Genomic DNA, 18,632 nt, shown 5'->3' with positions numbered 1-18,632 from the left:
GGTGGCAACCACTTGATGATAAACCAGAGTGCTGTTTTTCTGTGTTACAATCCAAAGATAAGCTGTTACCAAGACAGGACTCCAAGATCATGATATGAAAATTTTAAACAAAAAGTGAATATATTTTGGGCTTTAAAAAAAAAAGTGAAGGTAGAAATCAGCATAATTAGAAACATCTATTGAAAAAGCACATATTTATCACCTTGATGCTTGCAGGTAGATTCAAGAAGTTCTCAGCTCAACAGCATGAGGGAAAAAAAGCAATGTTGCTCCAGGATTCAGGACTAAGCACCACCTGCTGTTTTTTGAGAGAAGAGTTATCCCTGGAACACGGCATTTGCATTGTGTTTGCAGATGTCAAGGCTTAGCACAGGACAAAACCATCATGAATTTAGCAGAACCACCAATTCAGATAAGTACAGGCTCAGCTGTTGCTAAATTGGCAATTATAACTAGATAGTCTCTGCTCCCCCACCACCATCATTGTACTGGAAGTTTTGTCTCAGTTCAGCGAGTATTCTATTTTGTAAGCTCTCATTTGTCTTCTGTTTGACAGCTTACAGTGATTTTGTTTAGCTGTAGCGATGAACTGCTGTCAGTGGAAAAACCTCCAACCACCAGAGGCATACAAGAAGGATTAGCCAAAAACTCCAATTCCTACACAGTTGGAAAATGGGGAGATTAACTATAAAACGCCTGAACCAGAATATGAGATCAGATCATCTTCCCAAATACTGCATGTGCTCTGGACTGCAAATCCATACCCAAGTACCTTTATCTCTGACCTTTACAAGTCATTTTTCAGCACAACCATAACTGCTGTCAGGACCAGTGGAAGCAGGGAAAGGCAAAATAAAGGAATGGTGGCAAGTTCTAGCATTTTACCTGCTGGGGGCCTAGATCTGCTTTTAGATAATGCAGAACTTTAGAATTCCAGCATCTGCTCTCGGTTTACATTGCAACCACAGCTGTGATAAGGAGGGATGGCCTTTTCCTAGACATGATATGAAATCTGTCTCTCTTTCTGCCAAGCAGTTGATACAGTTCCAGAATCCTCCCACAGTGCTCTCATTTATATGTTTTGTTATTTTGCAGACTCCAAGGCTAACCTGGTGGCTGTAAAACTGTTGTACTGTGGTCTGTCTCTATTTTTTTGTTGTCAGAGCCATAAAACGTATCACTAAAGACAGGGGATTTAAAAATAAAAATACTGTACCTGATGGGGGAAAGTAACTGCATTGAGCTTGTTCAGTAGAGCAGAGCAGTCTCAGCCCATCCTTACTTGAAGCAAGTTAACAGCGAACCCAGCTACTGCCTTTAGGCTACGCTTCCACTGTATGGTGATGGCAGAGGGCACCCTGTGCCCTTTGTGCCTTTGAGTCACTGGCCCTTTCTATGTCCTAGAACTGGACTTGGCTTCCTTCCCAGAGGACAAGAGGGCTACTATTCTGCTAGCTTGGTTCCAGTACAAATAACTTTCGGGTCAGCCTGAAGCTCAGTAGTTGCCTGGTGCCCCAAGAACAGACCTCCAGTGCAGGTATACAATAAGCTGTCACCCACCTCTGGTCTACAGATCCATTAAGTGCAAGGGAAAGAGTGTCTCAGCCCAGCTCTGAGCTTTCTCCCAGCAGTCTTCATACCTATCCTGCTGCTTGAGATGGGAGCAAGGTCACCCTGGCTGCCTGGATGAGCAGTGAGTCATGGTCAGGCCCCAGAACAGGGGCATCTGCTGTGCACTACAGGTACTTTCTGTGGAGGCAACTGAGGCTGAAGGCAGGAGCATGAGAGTCTCACCCAAAAGAATCCCACTAGCATCCAGCAATTGTAGGAAGCAGGAGCGGGCTGGATGCTGTATAACTTGAAAGATCAGGTGGCATATTCATGGATCATTCCATCACAACGTTGCTCTGTGTGCATCTGCCCATCCAGCAAAGAACATGCCCAAGCTGTGTAACAGCACTTCAAACCATCTGTGACAAATTTGTCAGCTATGCTCAAGATCCCCCACTCCTCCACTGGGACCACAGGTTATGTTGTCAAGCAGTTGCTTTGTTTTTATAGACAGAAATGAGTATTTGTTTGTAGAACTCCTGGGACTAAAAAATCAGATTGTACAGATAAAAGTGACCCTGCAGTCATTGCCTGTACCTTCCCACACACCTCAGTCACTAACTGATTTTGTTTCAAGTAATTCTTCACATCCTCTAGCTTTTTAGCATGCGCTGTTACCTCCAACCAGGGTGAGACCTTTGCACAAGACAAAGAGAATCCACAGCTGAATGAAGAAACACAAGCACCTGTACTTTTTGAAATCAGTTGTGAATTTACTCCTTAGGTTAGTTTGCATTTTCTTTCATCTTTTAAATGAGACGGGAAAACAAGCCTAGTTACCAGTAAGGTGATATGCAACTGAAATACATAGCACAATTCTGCCTCATAGAGACAGAGCTTGGTAATGTGGGAAGGTCAGTTGCATTACAGGAGATTTAATTTATGCTAAGTGGAAAGAACTTTCATTTTTATAGTACCTTGAAACTAAACAACACTCTGGGGTAGAGAAACCTGCAGTTAAAACAAACTGATTTGCTTTTTCAGAAGAAACCACTAAGATAACAAAACAAAACACGAAACCAACCAAAAAAACCAGAACAACCCCACTGCTTTGCATTTAAAAGGTATCAAATTACTTAATAAGAAATAGGAAAATTTTGTTTGATGAGGTTCAGTCTGAATATTTTCTGTGCCACTCTCAGCAAAAGAATTGCTATTGTGTTGGTTATGGAAGGCCTGCTAGCCATTCATAGCTTGATACTCAGGGAATGTGGTCCAAGTCAGATTCACTATGCCAAAAAGGTTTTTTTTTCCTGCCTCCAAAATGATCCTAAGTTTTATTTTTCCTTCAATACCCCCCCACCTCCAAAAGGCTTTCACTGTGTAACTTGTGTTCCATAAAGCTTCTGCAATGCTTCTCATCCAGAGGGAGTTATTACAATGTACATTTAACCAACATCTGTCTTGGGTTAAAATAAAATGTAAGTATCTGTAGCTGAAGTGCACATGTAAAGGAGAAGCAGGACCCTCTCCTGCACTGTGGGGGTGTTTGAAACAGAGTAATACAAGCAGCTCAGGCAAGAGTAATGCCACAAGTTGGGACTAGCAACAAACTCAGAATTACCCATGGGCTCTTAACCTATAACTGTGAAGGAGGTAAGGTGGTAAAGATTTTCTTCTATCTAGTCACATACTTCTGAACTACCTACCATTTTGCTTCAGAGAGAAAAAACCACAAAAAAAAAAAAAAAAAAAAAAAAACAACCCCAAGCAAACAGAAAACCCAACCCAAAACCCAGTCTTGGTTTTCATAAAACTATTTTTGATTCTGTGCTATCTTACGTACTCTACCTTCCATGCATAAGTATCTGATAGGCAGAGGCTCCTCCAGAGGCAGCGAATAGGGGCATTAGCTTCTTGTAATGATTCATGGCAGAGACGTGACAATTACTCACAAAATAGTCCTTAGGCACATTTGTGTGTTTCTTTCTCAGCTCCCATTAGATACAGGAAAGTGTTACTGAGATGGACCCGGAGTGAAGGAGCGATTGGAAAAGACAACACACTGAAAACATCAAGCTGTGCATGCTGTAGCACAGAGTCAGCTCAAGCTACAAGTTGTGCATTTTATATTTTTTATTCAAAAAAGCATAGTCCTTCCTATGGATGCCCACTGCTTAGGCAATTGCTTTTCCATGGCCTAGTCATCCAGCAACCAATGAGGTGACTGCAAGATGTGTTTTGACAGGTGCTGCTGAGCTGTTGAGTTGAGGCAGTTTCAAGTCATGCCTGCTATTTGCTTTTAGTGGTTCTGGAATGGAACTTTTCTACTGAATTACTTAGTATAGTACAACCAGAAATAACTGCTTTATGCTTGCAACAGTCAGAGGTGCAAAAGCAATTAAGTGCCCAGAGCATGTGAGTAACTACCTGGTAAAAGTGGACAAAAGAGACCACAGATCTTCAAGCTTTCTTGAAGGATGACCTAATGGAGATAGTCTACCCCTACTTACAGAACAGAACTTCTTTTCCACTCACAGTAATATTCTCTTTGCATATCTTGTGGCTGTTACCTTCCTGGAAAGTGAGGGTTTGAATGTCATCTTCAAATTAATTTAAAAAGCCTGTCTTGGACTTCTGTAAATTTGTAGAGCGGAAAGAAGCACACCACACCACCCCTGCCCCCAAAAACCCAGGCCAAAACAGTGAGAACAAATTTTAAGTCACAGTAAACCACAGAAAGGTAAGGGGTTGGAAGGGACCCCTAGGGATCATTTAGTCCAACACCCCCTGTTGAACCATTATGTTCTCCTCCACCCAACTCCAGCCTGTGGAGGTCCCACTGAATGGCAGCCCAGAATCACAGAAAACAAAAGAGCATCCAGTCCAACCTTCGACCCAGTTTAGGATCAATCCTAAACCATGTCCCTAAACAACAGATCCACATGCTGCTTAAACACCTTGAGGGACAGTGACTCCACCACTGCCGTGGGCAGACCATTCCAATGTCTGATAAGCATCTCTGTGAAGAATTATTTCCTAGCATCCAACCTGAACCTCCCCTGATATAGCTTGAAACCATTTCTTCTAGTCCTGTCCCTTGATAGTGAAAAGAAGGTGCCCCTTCCTGACTCCAACATCCCTTCAGCTAGTTGTAGAGAGTGATGAGGTCTCCCCTCAGCCTTCTCTTCTCCAGACTGAACAACCCCAGCTCACTGAGACACTCCTCATAGGCCATGTGCTCCAGGCCCTTCGCCTGCCTCACTGTCGTGCCCTAGACACACTCCAGAACCTCAATGTGAGGGGCCCAGAAATGAACACAGTACGAGGTGTGGCCTCACCAGTGCTGAGTACAAGAGGATGATCACCTCCCTGTTCCTGCTGGCCACCATGTTTCTAATAGAAGCCAGGATGCTACTGGCTTTCTTGGCCACCTGGGCACACTGCTGACTCATGTTTAATTGACAGAGAGGAACCGATACCACCAGGTCCCTCTCTGAGTCACAGCTTTCCAACCACACATCCCCAAGTCCATAGCTTACCATGGGGTTATGACCCAGGTGGAGGACCTGGCACTTGGTCTTGTTAAACTTCACCCAAGTTTCACAGTATGCCTTAAAAAAGAAAAAAATCCCCTCACAGCTGCCATACTAAACTTTATGCAGCTGAAATTCTAGTGAAAAATTGTCTTCACTTAAAATAGGTAATTGTGACTGAAGTCATAGTACCTAAGCATATCTTCTTACAAGCACAGAACTACTCTAGGTACTGGAGAGGTTTTTGACAGCTACATATTTGGATCCTTCTCTTGTAACCCAGGGAGACAATTAACCTTTGAGAAACAACTCTAGATGAGGAGGGAAGTAACACACTTCAAACCAGGCAACTGATGCATATTGTTACAAAGAAAACCTTTTGGGTGGCAAAGAGGATGCAGGGAAGACTCAAACGAAAAACTGAAAAAGTATAGTGGGGCTCCATCCAAATCTCATGATTTGAGATAGAAAGTGCTAGAAGGGGAGAAGTATCTCATGTATTTACATAATCACAGCTCAGATAATTTGTGCCTTTATGTTGACATAACAGAAGGCTAAGAGGGACCCAGTTACATGTAAAGCACACTGACAAATGCTGGATAATATTTCATATTCCTTGTTCTGAAAGTAATGAATGGGACATAAATTAGCCATTAGTGAAAAAAAATACTTCCTACAGTCAGCATTATCTTTTTCAGTGAAGAAGGGTCAGTGTATTCCAAGTAAATGCTGCACACCAGCCAGCACAGAGAGGTGTAGTAATCCCAACCCTGGTTGAGTATTCACCAGAAGTTGTTCATGTTGCAACAGCTTTTTTGCTTGCAACGTCTGAATAATGCATTCCTCCATATAATTTATTGATCACTAGAGAGGAAGAAATTAAGTGCAAACGTAAGTTTAAAATGTTATGGTAATTTTTCATTCATCTCCAAGGTATTTATTTAGGTTATCAACTTCTAATTTATTATATAAACCCTTAGATATGCATTAAAACAAAACATTTTTAATTCAGAAGTTCTGCTACAGGCTTTTGTTCAACTGACAAAATACACCAGGGAGTGTAAAAAATATTTATTCAACCTAATTGAACATAACTATAATTTGCAATACTTAAAAACAAGATTTACAACAGAGTAAAGACCTGCCACTCAGGTGAAATAATTTGATAATCTATACAGAATTTTTATAATTGTGTTTTTTTACAAGAGCTTTAACTTTCCAGAGGAGACAATGAGCTTTCCCAGGGAACAAGTTTCAAATCTACTAAGTGGCATCATTCAATTCTTCACAACACTTCAAAAATAGTTGGAAATATATACAGTGAAGACTACTGAAAAGCTGTTTTCTCAAAATGAAGAATTCTGTAAGAAATATGTATTATATTGTTTCAAGACTATCTTACAGAAAGCAGCAACTTTCAGTGGTTGCTATATAGTTTGTAGTTTTATATAAAAGTGAGCACACTAAGACAAATATAATCAGCAGACTCACAAGATTATAGTAACTGTTCAGTTACAGCAAGAACCTCAAAAGTATTCAATATCGCTTGAATGTATAATTTTTCAATACCTGTATAGTTTTTGAATACTAGCTGGCCATTATATACATTTTTGTACAGTTCTAAAATATTACATCTCAGTAATTAACATACTATAGAAAAGGTACCATATTTTTAATTTCTCTAACATACATTATTGCAGTCAAATGTGAAGTCCAGTCTTCACTCAATTTCTGGTGAAAAGAAATCTTTACTTATGAATACTTCCAGTGAAAGATTTTTTTTTTTAAAACCTTTCTCCAGGCATTTGACATACTAATATGAAGAAGGAAAAAAAAAAAACAAATTTGAGGAAAACAAATTGTTAATAAAACTTCTTGCTGAGTCTAAGTTAGGTCTGGTATGAATTGCAAATGGCCGTATTACGTTTGTCAAAATTTTACTTCACAAAACAGTTAATTTCTGTTGAAAGTATGTTTATAAACAGATCAGTAACTGAAGTGCTACTGTCTCCTTCAGATGGCTACTTTGAACACGCTGCAACAGTAAAGCTTACTGTGTAAACTAACTTAAATGACACATTTAAGTTTTATCCTCTAATCCTTTACAGAACAGATCCAAGTTGCCTTAAGAGTGTCTAGCCTACTGGTATGTACCACACGTTAGGTACCCAAAGTGTAGTGTCACACCCTTCAAGCCAGTCCTTCCACTAGGATCCATCCACTGCAGCTGGTATGGGCAGGAAAAGCCTAGTCCTGGCACAGAGATGAGTTATGCTCCCAGGTCTGGAAGTTCAGAAGGATGCCCCAGTCTGTCAGTTTATATATAGCCTTAGTGTCCAATGTTGTTTCCTCACACTTGTACTGCTCTTTTTACTTGCATGAATATTTACATAATCTAAAGGGACATGAAAATTAAACAAAGTGCTCTAATACTTAATTACAAAATAAGCAACTGAAATTGACTCCCCCATGTAATTATTTTAACTTGGGAGGAAGAAAGTGCTATCCAGCACCAGTTAAAAAGAACCATGAGAAGTAACGCTAGACACTGCAGAAGATACAACAGGACAGTAAAAACTATCAATAATAAAACAGTCACCTGGAAGCCATGCTGATTTCAACTTAGGTGGCTAGAGCTGACACACAAGTCCTGTAAGAGAACAGTCTGTCTTCTGCTGTCTCTGACCAGTCTTTTGAGTATTTTACACTTCCTGTTTAATACCAGCAAAAAACAAGAAAATCTTTATTGATTGCTGTCTTACAATTACTTCTTTGTAACAACTCATATTTTCTTTCTAAATGTCCCTTCCTTGTGTGAAATGAACAGGATGGTAGTGTGGGTATGAGAACACATAGAAAAGCCATTTGGATATAGCCTACATGAACTACACAATTTAAGTTTTCTTTTTTCGTTCTGTTGTTTATTTTTTTTGTCCTGTTCAGCATATTGGCTCAAATCCAATAATTCAGAAGCCTGTTGCACAACAAATACCCCAAAATAATGAAGGTCAAGACACATTCTTCAGTTTGGTGGTTGCTGAAAGGATTTACCCTGCTGTGATACAGTGCTTTATTAGGTTTAAAGGAAAAAAAACAAAAACAAAAAACAGGAGCAGCAACTTATCTCAATTCTCTACTACTGTGCAATAATGATGGAACCAATACAACAAGGAAACCTGTTAGGTGAGGCTGTATGACGTCTGGAGACCTCAGCCTTATGCTCCTTCTTGCTCAGGATAATTTAAAATTTTTCGGTGAGCTTGGCGCAAATACTGCTGCTGTTTGAAGTAAACCTTAAAAGCTCCTTTTATAGCAACAAAAGCAATTCCACCCTGAAATAAAAAGATAATTTGAAAACATGCACCATTCAGCACAACATTGCTGCAAATGTTCTTTAAAAAAAAATTCTGTTCAAAGAAGGTTTTCCAATTGTATGGCATTTTCTTTTAAGTTTAGCTAATTAGGACAACTAAATGAGTACCTCAAAGTTTTCTGTCACAATGCACCATTACAGAAGTTGATGCTACTTAAAAGGATTACACACTATCTATAAAACCTTTTGAAAGATTTTATCTGCTTTTAAGTCTAAAAAACTTTCTTTAAATCCATATCAAAATATATCCTATTTAAATAACAAAGTGAAATGCAGGTATGTATCTGATTTCCTCCCTTCTCTGAATATATACTCTACATGGCATAGGGAATTACACTAATTACCATTACGTAATCACAGTCAAATAGGCCACTTGGGGCTTTTTGTAAAACCTTTTTTCCAGAAAGTTTTACAATATGTTTATCTCAATTCTTTGAAAGAAGAGACACTGAGGAAAGTGTAGACTGTGTAAATAGTTATAACATCACAGTTTCTTCCCTATGAAAGGGGGCTTCATGAACATGCTAGAACTGAAAACAGAAGCTGAAATAAGTCAGATGTCCAGGGATACTGTTGTATGAAACTCAAGAGTGCCTCCCCTTGAAAGGCTGCAAGCCAGAGAGGTCATTCACAAAGGAGGAGATTGTCTCCTCTTTGTCCTCCGCCCCTCATTCACCTTCTACGGAGAGTTCACTTTTTTCTCTCTTTATTTTAATAAGTAACACAGATTCTTTCAAAAAACGAGTAAACGGAAGCTAATGTGACAAGGTTGATGTTATCAGGTCCTGTCAGCCCCTGCAGAGATTGCTCTTAGAAGATGCTGTTTCTCATCTTTCTTATGACCCTTAATTACTGCTAAGGTTTGCCTAGTACAGTACCAGATACAAGGTGTTGGCCTTGTCTTCAATTGAGATTAGTTTCAGCCATAAGGACAAAATCTCTCATAAACATGATGCCAGTCGACTGCCAAGATAGCCAACTTCAAAAAAACCCTTCCCTTAATCAAATGCTATCTTTAAGTTCTAGATCTATTTATGTTCCTTGTAACTTTTCTTCCTTCCACCCACAACACTTCTTTTTCCCATATTACAGTTGTTTATGAAGTAAACAGTGAATCTTACCAAGATGGTCCTTTGTAAATTTGAGTTCACACTGCTGAACATCAGCTTGCCAACTATCGTGGCAATAGTAGGGAAAACTAGAGCTCCACACAGAATACGTGTAGCAGAGACATGATCTGCCAAAGGGTTGGCCTCTGCTGGAATACGAGGAACAGGACACCCAATGCCTAAAGGGATGAGTTGGAGAAGAAAAGGTTACATAGCCCATAGCCACTGCTTCAAATAGAACTTGGAAAGCACATTAGTACCCACCCCCAACTCCCTGACAAAACTAGAGCCTGATTACTTTAAGAATCATCCCTTCTCTCAGGGAATATCCTTTTTCCATTAAATGACTATTCATTTTTACTCTCAAATAAGACCCATGATTTTCAGTAGCTTGTTTTGTTACTAAGGCTTTAATTGAAACCATGCTTCTGCTCCTCTTGCCCTACCTTTCTCACAAGGTACTACACAAACACTATCGAAACAGACTGAACATCAAATAGAAGAAAGGTGTTATAATCACCTTACTTAGGAACGGTGACAACTCCTCCCCTATCCCAATCTCCTAAGCTAACTATTCGAGTTTGATATTGCCTTTCAAATGAAATCACATTACCTGGAAATATGCTGTTCAAGATTTGTAGTTTATTAGAATATTTGCGCCACAGTCTGAGCACATAGTCCTCCCAACGAATCATCTTGCCCAGTATTAGCATGACTGGGATAGTGGGAAGCCCAATCAAAAGAAATAAAGGATCAGCTCTCTCCATGACATCAAGACCTTCTTTGTGACCCACAACCTGGTAAATACAAATATAGTTTACAAACGTAACAAAGGTCACAACTGAACAAAGAATACAGCTTCTTAAAAACTCTATAGTTTGTTTGGAGCGGCCCACACATTTTAAGTTAAAGAAAACAAAGAATACTGTTTCACCTAATGTACTCTGCTTTCGCTTTGCATCCTTGATTGCTTATCAAGTGTAACATAGGCCAGCTACCAGGCCTAGTTTGCAAGTCATTAATCTTGCAGAGAGCTGCAACAACTCTTTACTATCTTGAGAAGCTTGATGAGCTTCTGTGTAAACATCAAAACCATTCCATTTTATTCTTCTAGAAGTTATGTTACATACCACAGCCTCAAAAAGGCATAAAATCAATAATTTTGCCACCAAAAGTTTATTCCTAAAAAAAAGATTTCACATTTGTCTTCCAGCTTCTTCACTATCTTCCACCTAAACTGTGATGTCTGATGCTATCCTTGTCCCCTATAGTCCTTGTCCATCAAAAAAAAGCCACAGTACTCTGTCTCTTCTGCTTCAGATTACTGTCTCTCTCTTTTTTCAGTAAGCCCATATGATCTGTTACTTTTCTACCACTCGGAGTAACAATGTCAACTGTGTATTGAATATTTTTCTCCATCTGAAGCCTAACCTTTAAAAATAGCTTTTGTGCTTCTCTCTGGCCCTTCAATTGAAGGAGTTTGAAATGCAGCAGTTTCCATTCACTCCCAGTTTCATCTCCTCATTTTTCTCTTACCCATTGTGCCATCAATAGGATCAAGAAACACTGAATCAGAGGAAAACAGCTAACTCTTTATACCTGAGTATGAAGGAGGAAGCTAATTCTTCATTCTTGACCAGCTGTCTAAACTAATTCCAAAAGCAGAGCAGCTACAGAAAGGAGCTAAACAAGTCATGTAAGTCCCTATGGAAAAAGGCTCAGGGTAGCAGTGAGCAAGGAGATAAAGACTGGTACACTTCACAAAATGTAGTTGTATTACAGATGGTTGCAATGTTCCTGTAAGGGCCACAACACGAACAAAGTATCAGACAAGGAAATTAAGTGTACCACTCTGGAATTCAGAGATTCATCTAGTGGAATGGAAGAGATACTGCAAACCATTATAATCACATACGCAGCTGCTTGATCCTGCCCACACTGGTACCTGGGAGCCTGCATCCACTTATCTGGGCTCCACCAGAAGCAGCTGTCATACCTTTCTGCTATGAGTTCATGCACAAACAGACCTAAACTAGCACACAGCCTTGAGATTGAGTGACTTGTACAACTGCAGAACAGTACCACACAGCTAAAGCAGAAGTAGTAGCATGTGACTTACATGGATAAGGATATTAAAAATTAGAACTGCGTAGAGGAATACTTACAAGCATGTGGATTTGCTCATTTTGCCTACAACTGAATTAGCATTCTAATGTTTTGAGGCAAAACACAGGCTATGGGCTTGATATAAGAATCAACAACTGAAATCGTAATGAAGGTCCTTCTGTTCACACAAAAATCTATGAAAAAAACTCTTGTCGTGTAGATGAACTAGGACAGCCATGAACAAATCTCTCCATAGTTTATAGTCTACCACCTGTCAACATTATATTTAAACAACAAGTTCACAAGAACAGAAGTAGGAAAAGTAAGGTTTTCTCCCTTTTCAACTAACCATAAAGTAATTTAAAGAACATAACATTAATATGTAAATGTTCGGCATCTGTTGTTTATGAACAAATTGCACCATTCAGAGCATACATTTCCCTTTATACAGTAAGTGGCAGGATTGAAAACGTCACCATGTCTCAATTCTCGAATGTCACCAGGAGAAGTTTTCTACAGGTAAATAGAGGAGGTTAGTCTCAGGTCTTTTCTGAAGAATCAGCTATCTGTTATTAGCAGTTGGGTGGTAATGGCACTTTTTCTGTAAGAATTGAAGTGGGTTCACCAGGCTGCCATACAAGGGGCAGACAGCCAGAATAGCAGCGAATTTTCCTTAGCTGCACACTGAACCACACTGGAACAGGTATACTTGGCTTTATGCAGTATGATCAGTCAAAAGTGATCCACCCATCTGCCCATCTTGAATTCACTTGTTAACTATACAGAAAATGATAAAGCAGCTAAAGCATGTCTTAAGGCAAGGAAAGAGAAGTCTTAATTGACTTTTGTTTAGAAGACTTGCTTTCGAGCTGGTAAGAGGAGATCTGTACCTGCATCACTGTCACAGCTCCATATGTAACAGCTGTCCAGTATATAGAGCCCACCATTATTCCAGCTGCAGCAAATGGACAAGCCTTTGAGATCAGGCGATCTGCAAGATCCAAAACGTAAACAACTGGACCTATGATAGAGGAAAAGTAAGGTTTCAAGATATATATTTTTATATATATCTATAAGCATAGTGAAGAAAGCTTTCTGCATCTGTCACTGATAAGAAAGAATGAACATAGCAAAATACAAGTCTGATATCCCACACACTGTTTAAACGAAAATGTGCAATTAAAAAGTGATGAAGCTGAACTTTCAACTTATTTCTACCTACCATTTAATTCAACACATCCTTTCGAGAGATTAATATTCTAGTGAAAGCACTGACTAATTTACTCACCAAACCGGACAATCAGAATTGTTCTGTTACATTAAAAAAAATTGGCTAAGGGGCTTTGTTAGATACTTATTTTCAAATGGAAGAAAGACTCACTAGTTGTAATGTACTTCATATGCTTATCTTGACCAAAACCTGAGAATTTTGTCATCAAACTATCCTGCTCGACAGGAACAAGTAGCACAGTCTGTATGAAAGTCTCCTTCAGCTGGAAGAGACTGCATTCAACATCTTCAGAGGACCACCTCCCAAATGTTAGAGGGAAAAACCTGCTATTCAGGTTATTTTGTGCCTTTGACAGCAAGGCATCACTACAGAGTTCCAACTGTTCTGTCTGTGGATAACTGCATTTTCTGGACTTACCCATAGCAAGAAGTTACCCTGGCCAACTTTGGTGAGGTAAACAAGGGCGTGCTTGCATCTTTTCCTTCAAAGGCTGCAAGAGCACCAACAAGGCTCACAGGCACTCTTCAAGTAACTAATCCTCTGTGTCTCATCACAGCTTACCCAGTCCAGCCTGCAATTATTGTACTACTTCCTAATTGTAGGAGGATAGCAAACCTTGTTTGGTTGGTTTTTTGTTTGGTAGGATCAGGGTAGGGAAGGAGGGATCTCTTGGGCAATGGTGCTAAGTGACTTACTGAATTGCTAACACACTAGATATACAGGACTTTCCCTAGTTGAATTACCAGGCTAGTGAGCATGCTCTTGGTTTTGTACACCACTCCCAAGCCGTATGCCATTTTCCCCCTGATACCGAATTAACTGAAACTTGTTCTGGACTTGACAGAATTGATCCAATTAGGTGCCAAGGGTGTTTTTCTTTCTTACTTTTCTAAAGGTAAAGGTGTTAATAGATCGTTGCATTCTCCAAATATACAAAAATCACTTGCAGTTCAATTACTAGCTTGAATACTTCTAGCACACAACAATTCCATACTTTAATGTTTTTGGGGGGGTGACAAATTAGCCCATTACCAGAAAGATTGTTTCTGAACTACCAAATTTACACCAATTTTTTTTAAAAGTTGTGCATGTACAATCAAAACTTGAAAATCACATCAAAAAGTCTGCTAAGCCTTTATTTCCATTAGCCACACTGAAAACTGTGACTCCTATTCCATGACTTGGTTCTTCTCTTTCAAGCACACAGCTCTAGTGTGAATCCTTTCAAAATAACCACTTCCACAAGGTTCAAGTCAGCCAAAAAACAAGGAACAGGAGCATCTAATAGAACTCGTTCACTCATATGTTTGCTCAGCACTGTTATTCTCCTAAAGCACTCCCAAAAACATCTGCTTTGTGGTGCTGTTTTGGGATTTTGTTTGTATTTTTCCCTCTCTTTCTTCCTTTTTTTTTTTAGAGGGTAAAATCTTTACATCCAGAGATCCTGGAGAAGGATTGCAATTTTTTTCCATACACAGGTGTGTGTCAGAATACCATACTGAAGAGTGGCAATGTAAACACATTTAGCATTTCAACTGTGTTGATAGAAGTCACTCTATAAATATTGCCAAGTTATGTATCAAACTAGCATGCAGTCCTAACCAACCTGGGCAGAATACTGCTTAAAGCAGTCTCTAGCTTTGCTGGACCTTCAACTTCTTAACTTACTACTCATGCACTTCAAATTGGTTACCTTTGTGTGCCTCTCCTAGTACAACATGCATTGTTTTAGTACTAAGCTCTAGTTTTACAGGTAGAAGAATCTTCCTGTGTGGCTTGTAAGACAGTAAACACCTCACCAGCACCCTGCTTCAAATACACCAACTGATGTCAATTAGTTCTTAAGCAGCTAACAAACTAACTACAGAGTTAATTAATTATCAAGCTGGGCATCCTGTTATTGATTAGGTACCAAAATTAAAAGGTTTCTAAAGAAGGAACACTATGCTCAAAATACAAAATGGAACAAGCAGTTCAACTGTAATTAACAGTTATGTTTAATTTTCCAGGACAGACTTAAAGTGCCAGGATGTCTGTCTATGTGCTGAAAGTAGTAACAAGGTCATAGCTGCAGGTACACAGTAATTTACACATCTTGACTGTTTCCCACAGTCACTGAAAAAGTTGTTTAGTTGGAACCATTTTGAAAACTTATGTTTGTTTGAAGATGGTGAAGACAAAAGACCCATGCCCCCTATCTGGAGCTTCCTAAAGGGTGACAGAAAGAACTAAAGCTTGCCCTACTCAACCTGACAAGATGATATGGCAAGGTAGGCCTAACACTAAAAATACTAATAAAATGCACCTACTGATAATTATTAAAATAAGCAACCTACAGAATTAGGTATAGAATCTTAAGACTAGAAAACCATTGTTTCAATATTTTAAACCTTTTTTTTTTCATTAGCCCTTTTTAGGAAGGAACACACTGTTTCTTTTAAGATTCTATCTTAAGGAAGAAGCAAGATATTAAATATTGCTGACATACAAATTAAAAAGAAAATACAGAATGCAACAATATTTTTCATTTTGTAAAAGCTATCATGCTTTAATCACAGAATGGCAGAGCCTGGAAGAGGCCTCTGGAGAGCTTCATCTATCAAATTCTCTTTTCTATTTATTAAACTGAAACAATTACCTAAAAGATACTTTGGTTACTTGCAAAGTGGCAGTAATATTTTCCTAATATAGCTCCCACAAGAGAGGAAAGCAACTAGTACAAAAATAGTTACTACCAATCTCTAAAACTGATCTGCACTATCAAATCTGAAATAGCATTCTAATTTTGCATACTGAATTGCTCAATACCTAAAAAGATACCCACTGGTACTTATAACGATATTTGTTGGTGTCTCCAAGTTGGTATTACTTCAAAACTATAATTGTAACTAAAAGAAGTTGTGTTAGGGAGTGCCCATTCACCTAAATTTGTTTTTAGAAATAAAGCTTACAGCAGTACATTAGAGAAGTCTCCATGTAATTAAGTTTCTGAACTATGACACCTCAAAGAAACTTTAGTTGTCACTACTTCCCTGCTCAAGTCCTTTTAGCTTCTTGAACAGTATGACTAGTAATGTCTTAAAAAAATTCCTGCTGCAGCAGAGATGGGGCTGCTGGCAAGCCAGCGTGAAATCATCTCACTGTCCTAACTCTGCTGGCTGTGACCCTAACAGACTATAGCTGACTTGTGATACAACAGTTGTGGGTTACTAAAAAGAGATACAAAATGGTAAGGCTGTCTCATTTCAAAGCACTTCAGGCTCACAATTGAAGTTTGATGGACCCAAATTAATTTCTTTGCTGTACTATCAAGGTCTTATGCACTGTCATGCAATTCTAATTTTTTTTAATGGCCTTTTCATCTTCAAAACTGGAAAAGAGATGGTATTATGAGGGAAAAATACATCAAAAGATTCCTGCATGCCTGCATGCAAGAGCTGAATAATCTTATGCAATAATTTCAGGCCAGCAGTTAGGAATCCTAGCTGTCAAATAACATATGCCACAAATTGCAAGAACAAATGAAAACGCCTGTTGTTGTTTACATGCACATATCATCGCCACACTGTAGTTGCTTCCCCTTTTTCCCATTGCCAAAATAAAGTGAAAACACAACTCACATTACCATTTCATCATTCAAGATATAAACAAGAATTTTAAACAGCTTCAGGTTTTGGTACATAGTCCATGTCCAGATATAAAACCATTTTTTCCCCTCAAAGCCAATGCCAAATGTTATTATTTGAGCCTTCTTTATGATGATTAAGATTCCATCTCTACCCTACAGCAAAACTGAACTGTGGTTGATATATGAATACCCTGGTAGTAAGTTTCATGCTGGTTTATGTTTTATTGAATATTAACAATAGACTAGTCTATATCTTCTTTCCCATTTCTCAGTATTCTATCATGAAAATAAATGTCATCGCACACAAAATTCTCTTCACCATTTTGTCAGCGCTTATACTAACAGAAAAGAGGTCCTGTTCCAGAACTGACATTGCAAGTTATTTTCAACCATTTAATTACAGAAATAAGATACTTAGGGAAAAAAAAAATAAACCAAACAAAACCCCAAAACCTCCACCCTTCTTTAAAATCCTCTCAATGCCCATACTCACATGCTATACCAGCATATCTTCAACAAGCAGCTCTACTTTTCAACAAAATTTAAGTTTCCATGGCAACGTTTCATTTTCTTGCCCTACTTAATATACTCCATAGAATATATGAGCATAGAGGACATAAGAAGAATATAAAGTTACTTTCTGTCTGGAAAAGGAAATAGACAAGTTTTCAACAGAACTGATGCTCCAAGCACAAGAAAGGGAAAAAAAGTAAATAGAAACAATAGAAAGAAACAATTCATTAAATTATGTTTAAAAATTTAAATGATACATATCTTACCTAGCTTTGGAAATACTATTAAATATTCTGCATTGCACTGAGGACAAGCAACTCTAGCAGTACTGTTTCCTCTTTGCTTTTCATCCACCCAGCGCTGCAGACAAGTCTGATGAACCCATTTCGTAGAGCCCCTGCACCTGCAAGGTCTCACCCACTCTGCTGTCCGATCATCCTCATCAGTAGCAAAACAAACCCAGCAGCTTCTGTAATCACAGGAAGGAAAAAAAGAAGATTTTTTTTTTCTATTTTTACATGCTTAAAATAAACTTCCACATATGAAAGCATTTAGTTTTACCAAATGTGCACCTAGAGGAGATGATACTTGCTGTTTAATTCTTAATCACCAGAGAACTAAGTATTTTGTACCACAGTTTTGTTCTGGTATTAACATACAGCTTAAACATAACATTGCAGACAGCTAAACAAGTGCTTTTGATGCATTCTGAATTACTACTTTAACTTTCATATAATTTATGAATTAAAAAGCTTTGAGACTGTAGTTCATTCTGAATAATTCAACACATGAAAAATCCATCTATTTTTTAATGCATTGTCATCTCCTTCTACAGCAGACATTTTGGTAAGTTTTTTAAAAGTAAAAATAAGATCAATACAGTAATCTGTTACTTGGGCAAGTAACTCCAATCCACTTAAATGACAAACAACACATATATATCACAAAACCTAAATCATATTCCATTCATTTCTTCCCTTTGAAAAGGGAAAACATTTAACTCAGATATATCAATTTTGTGCAATACAAATTGTTACAAAGTACTTCAAGGATACGACTATCTCTAGAGGAAGAAATTTCTGCACTGAAGAACTATCTGGATATATAGAATTCAAACCTATTAATTCTATTAGAAGAAAACACAAGACTGGCAGGCTCTGTGACCTGACCTGAAGAGAGCACACATCCTAATAATCATCAGATCAGATATCTGGGATTTAGGCCAGACCCTTGGACACCTTACAACTCACAAGAGAAAGTAAAATATGAACCTAAACAAGGAAATTATCAGATATATCAACCCAGTAATTTAGTTTTTACTGTAAAATAGCTCACTAATTCCCCTACTGAAAATATTGAAGTTTAGATAATAAACCATAATATAATAAAATAAACATCTCATCACAATTATGATCTGCTTTGGTATTTAAAAATACATATTTTTCACAAGCCATTCCATTTAAAGCTCATGATTGAATTGAACATATGACAATGATAGAATGCTATTTTGGATGGTACTCTATTTGTAAACTGAAAATGTCTCTTTACAGGAAATAACTATGCTTTTTAAAATAGGAATCACAGT

The 18,632-nt window shown here is 38.3% G+C and overlaps 1 protein-coding gene across 3 annotated transcripts in view; it reads right to left on the bottom strand.

Annotated features, from left to right (window-relative positions):
• Nucleotides 1–6,068: 6,068 nt before the first annotated feature.
• Nucleotides 6,069–18,632, bottom strand: part of MARCHF5 (membrane associated ring-CH-type finger 5) — a 28,928-nt gene continuing 16,364 nt past the window's right edge. Inside the window, exons 2-7 of one of the 3 annotated variants that reach the window (XR_008489132.1) lie at nucleotides 17,314–17,516; nucleotides 12,566–12,696; nucleotides 10,183–10,366; nucleotides 9,582–9,748; nucleotides 7,687–8,419; nucleotides 6,887–6,900 (exon numbers count right to left, since the gene is read on the bottom strand). Coding sequence is in view for 2 of the 3 variants with exons in the window: in XM_054382178.1 (XP_054238153.1) it covers nucleotides 8,303–8,419; nucleotides 9,582–9,748; nucleotides 10,183–10,366; nucleotides 12,566–12,696; nucleotides 17,314–17,516 (802 nt within the window). In the remaining variant the exon portion in view is untranslated. Of the gene's footprint in view, nucleotides 8,420–9,581; nucleotides 9,749–10,182; nucleotides 10,367–12,565; nucleotides 12,697–17,313; nucleotides 17,517–18,632 lie in introns of all 3 variants that reach the window. The other 2 variants (XM_054382178.1, XM_054382179.1) reach the window with 2 other exon arrangements.

This window comes from Indicator indicator, chromosome 7 (genome assembly GCF_027791375.1).
Source record: "Indicator indicator isolate 239-I01 chromosome 7, UM_Iind_1.1, whole genome shotgun sequence".
NCBI lineage: Eukaryota > Metazoa > Chordata > Aves > Piciformes > Indicatoridae > Indicator > Indicator indicator.
This window is presented reverse-complemented; position numbering and strand designations above follow the sequence as displayed.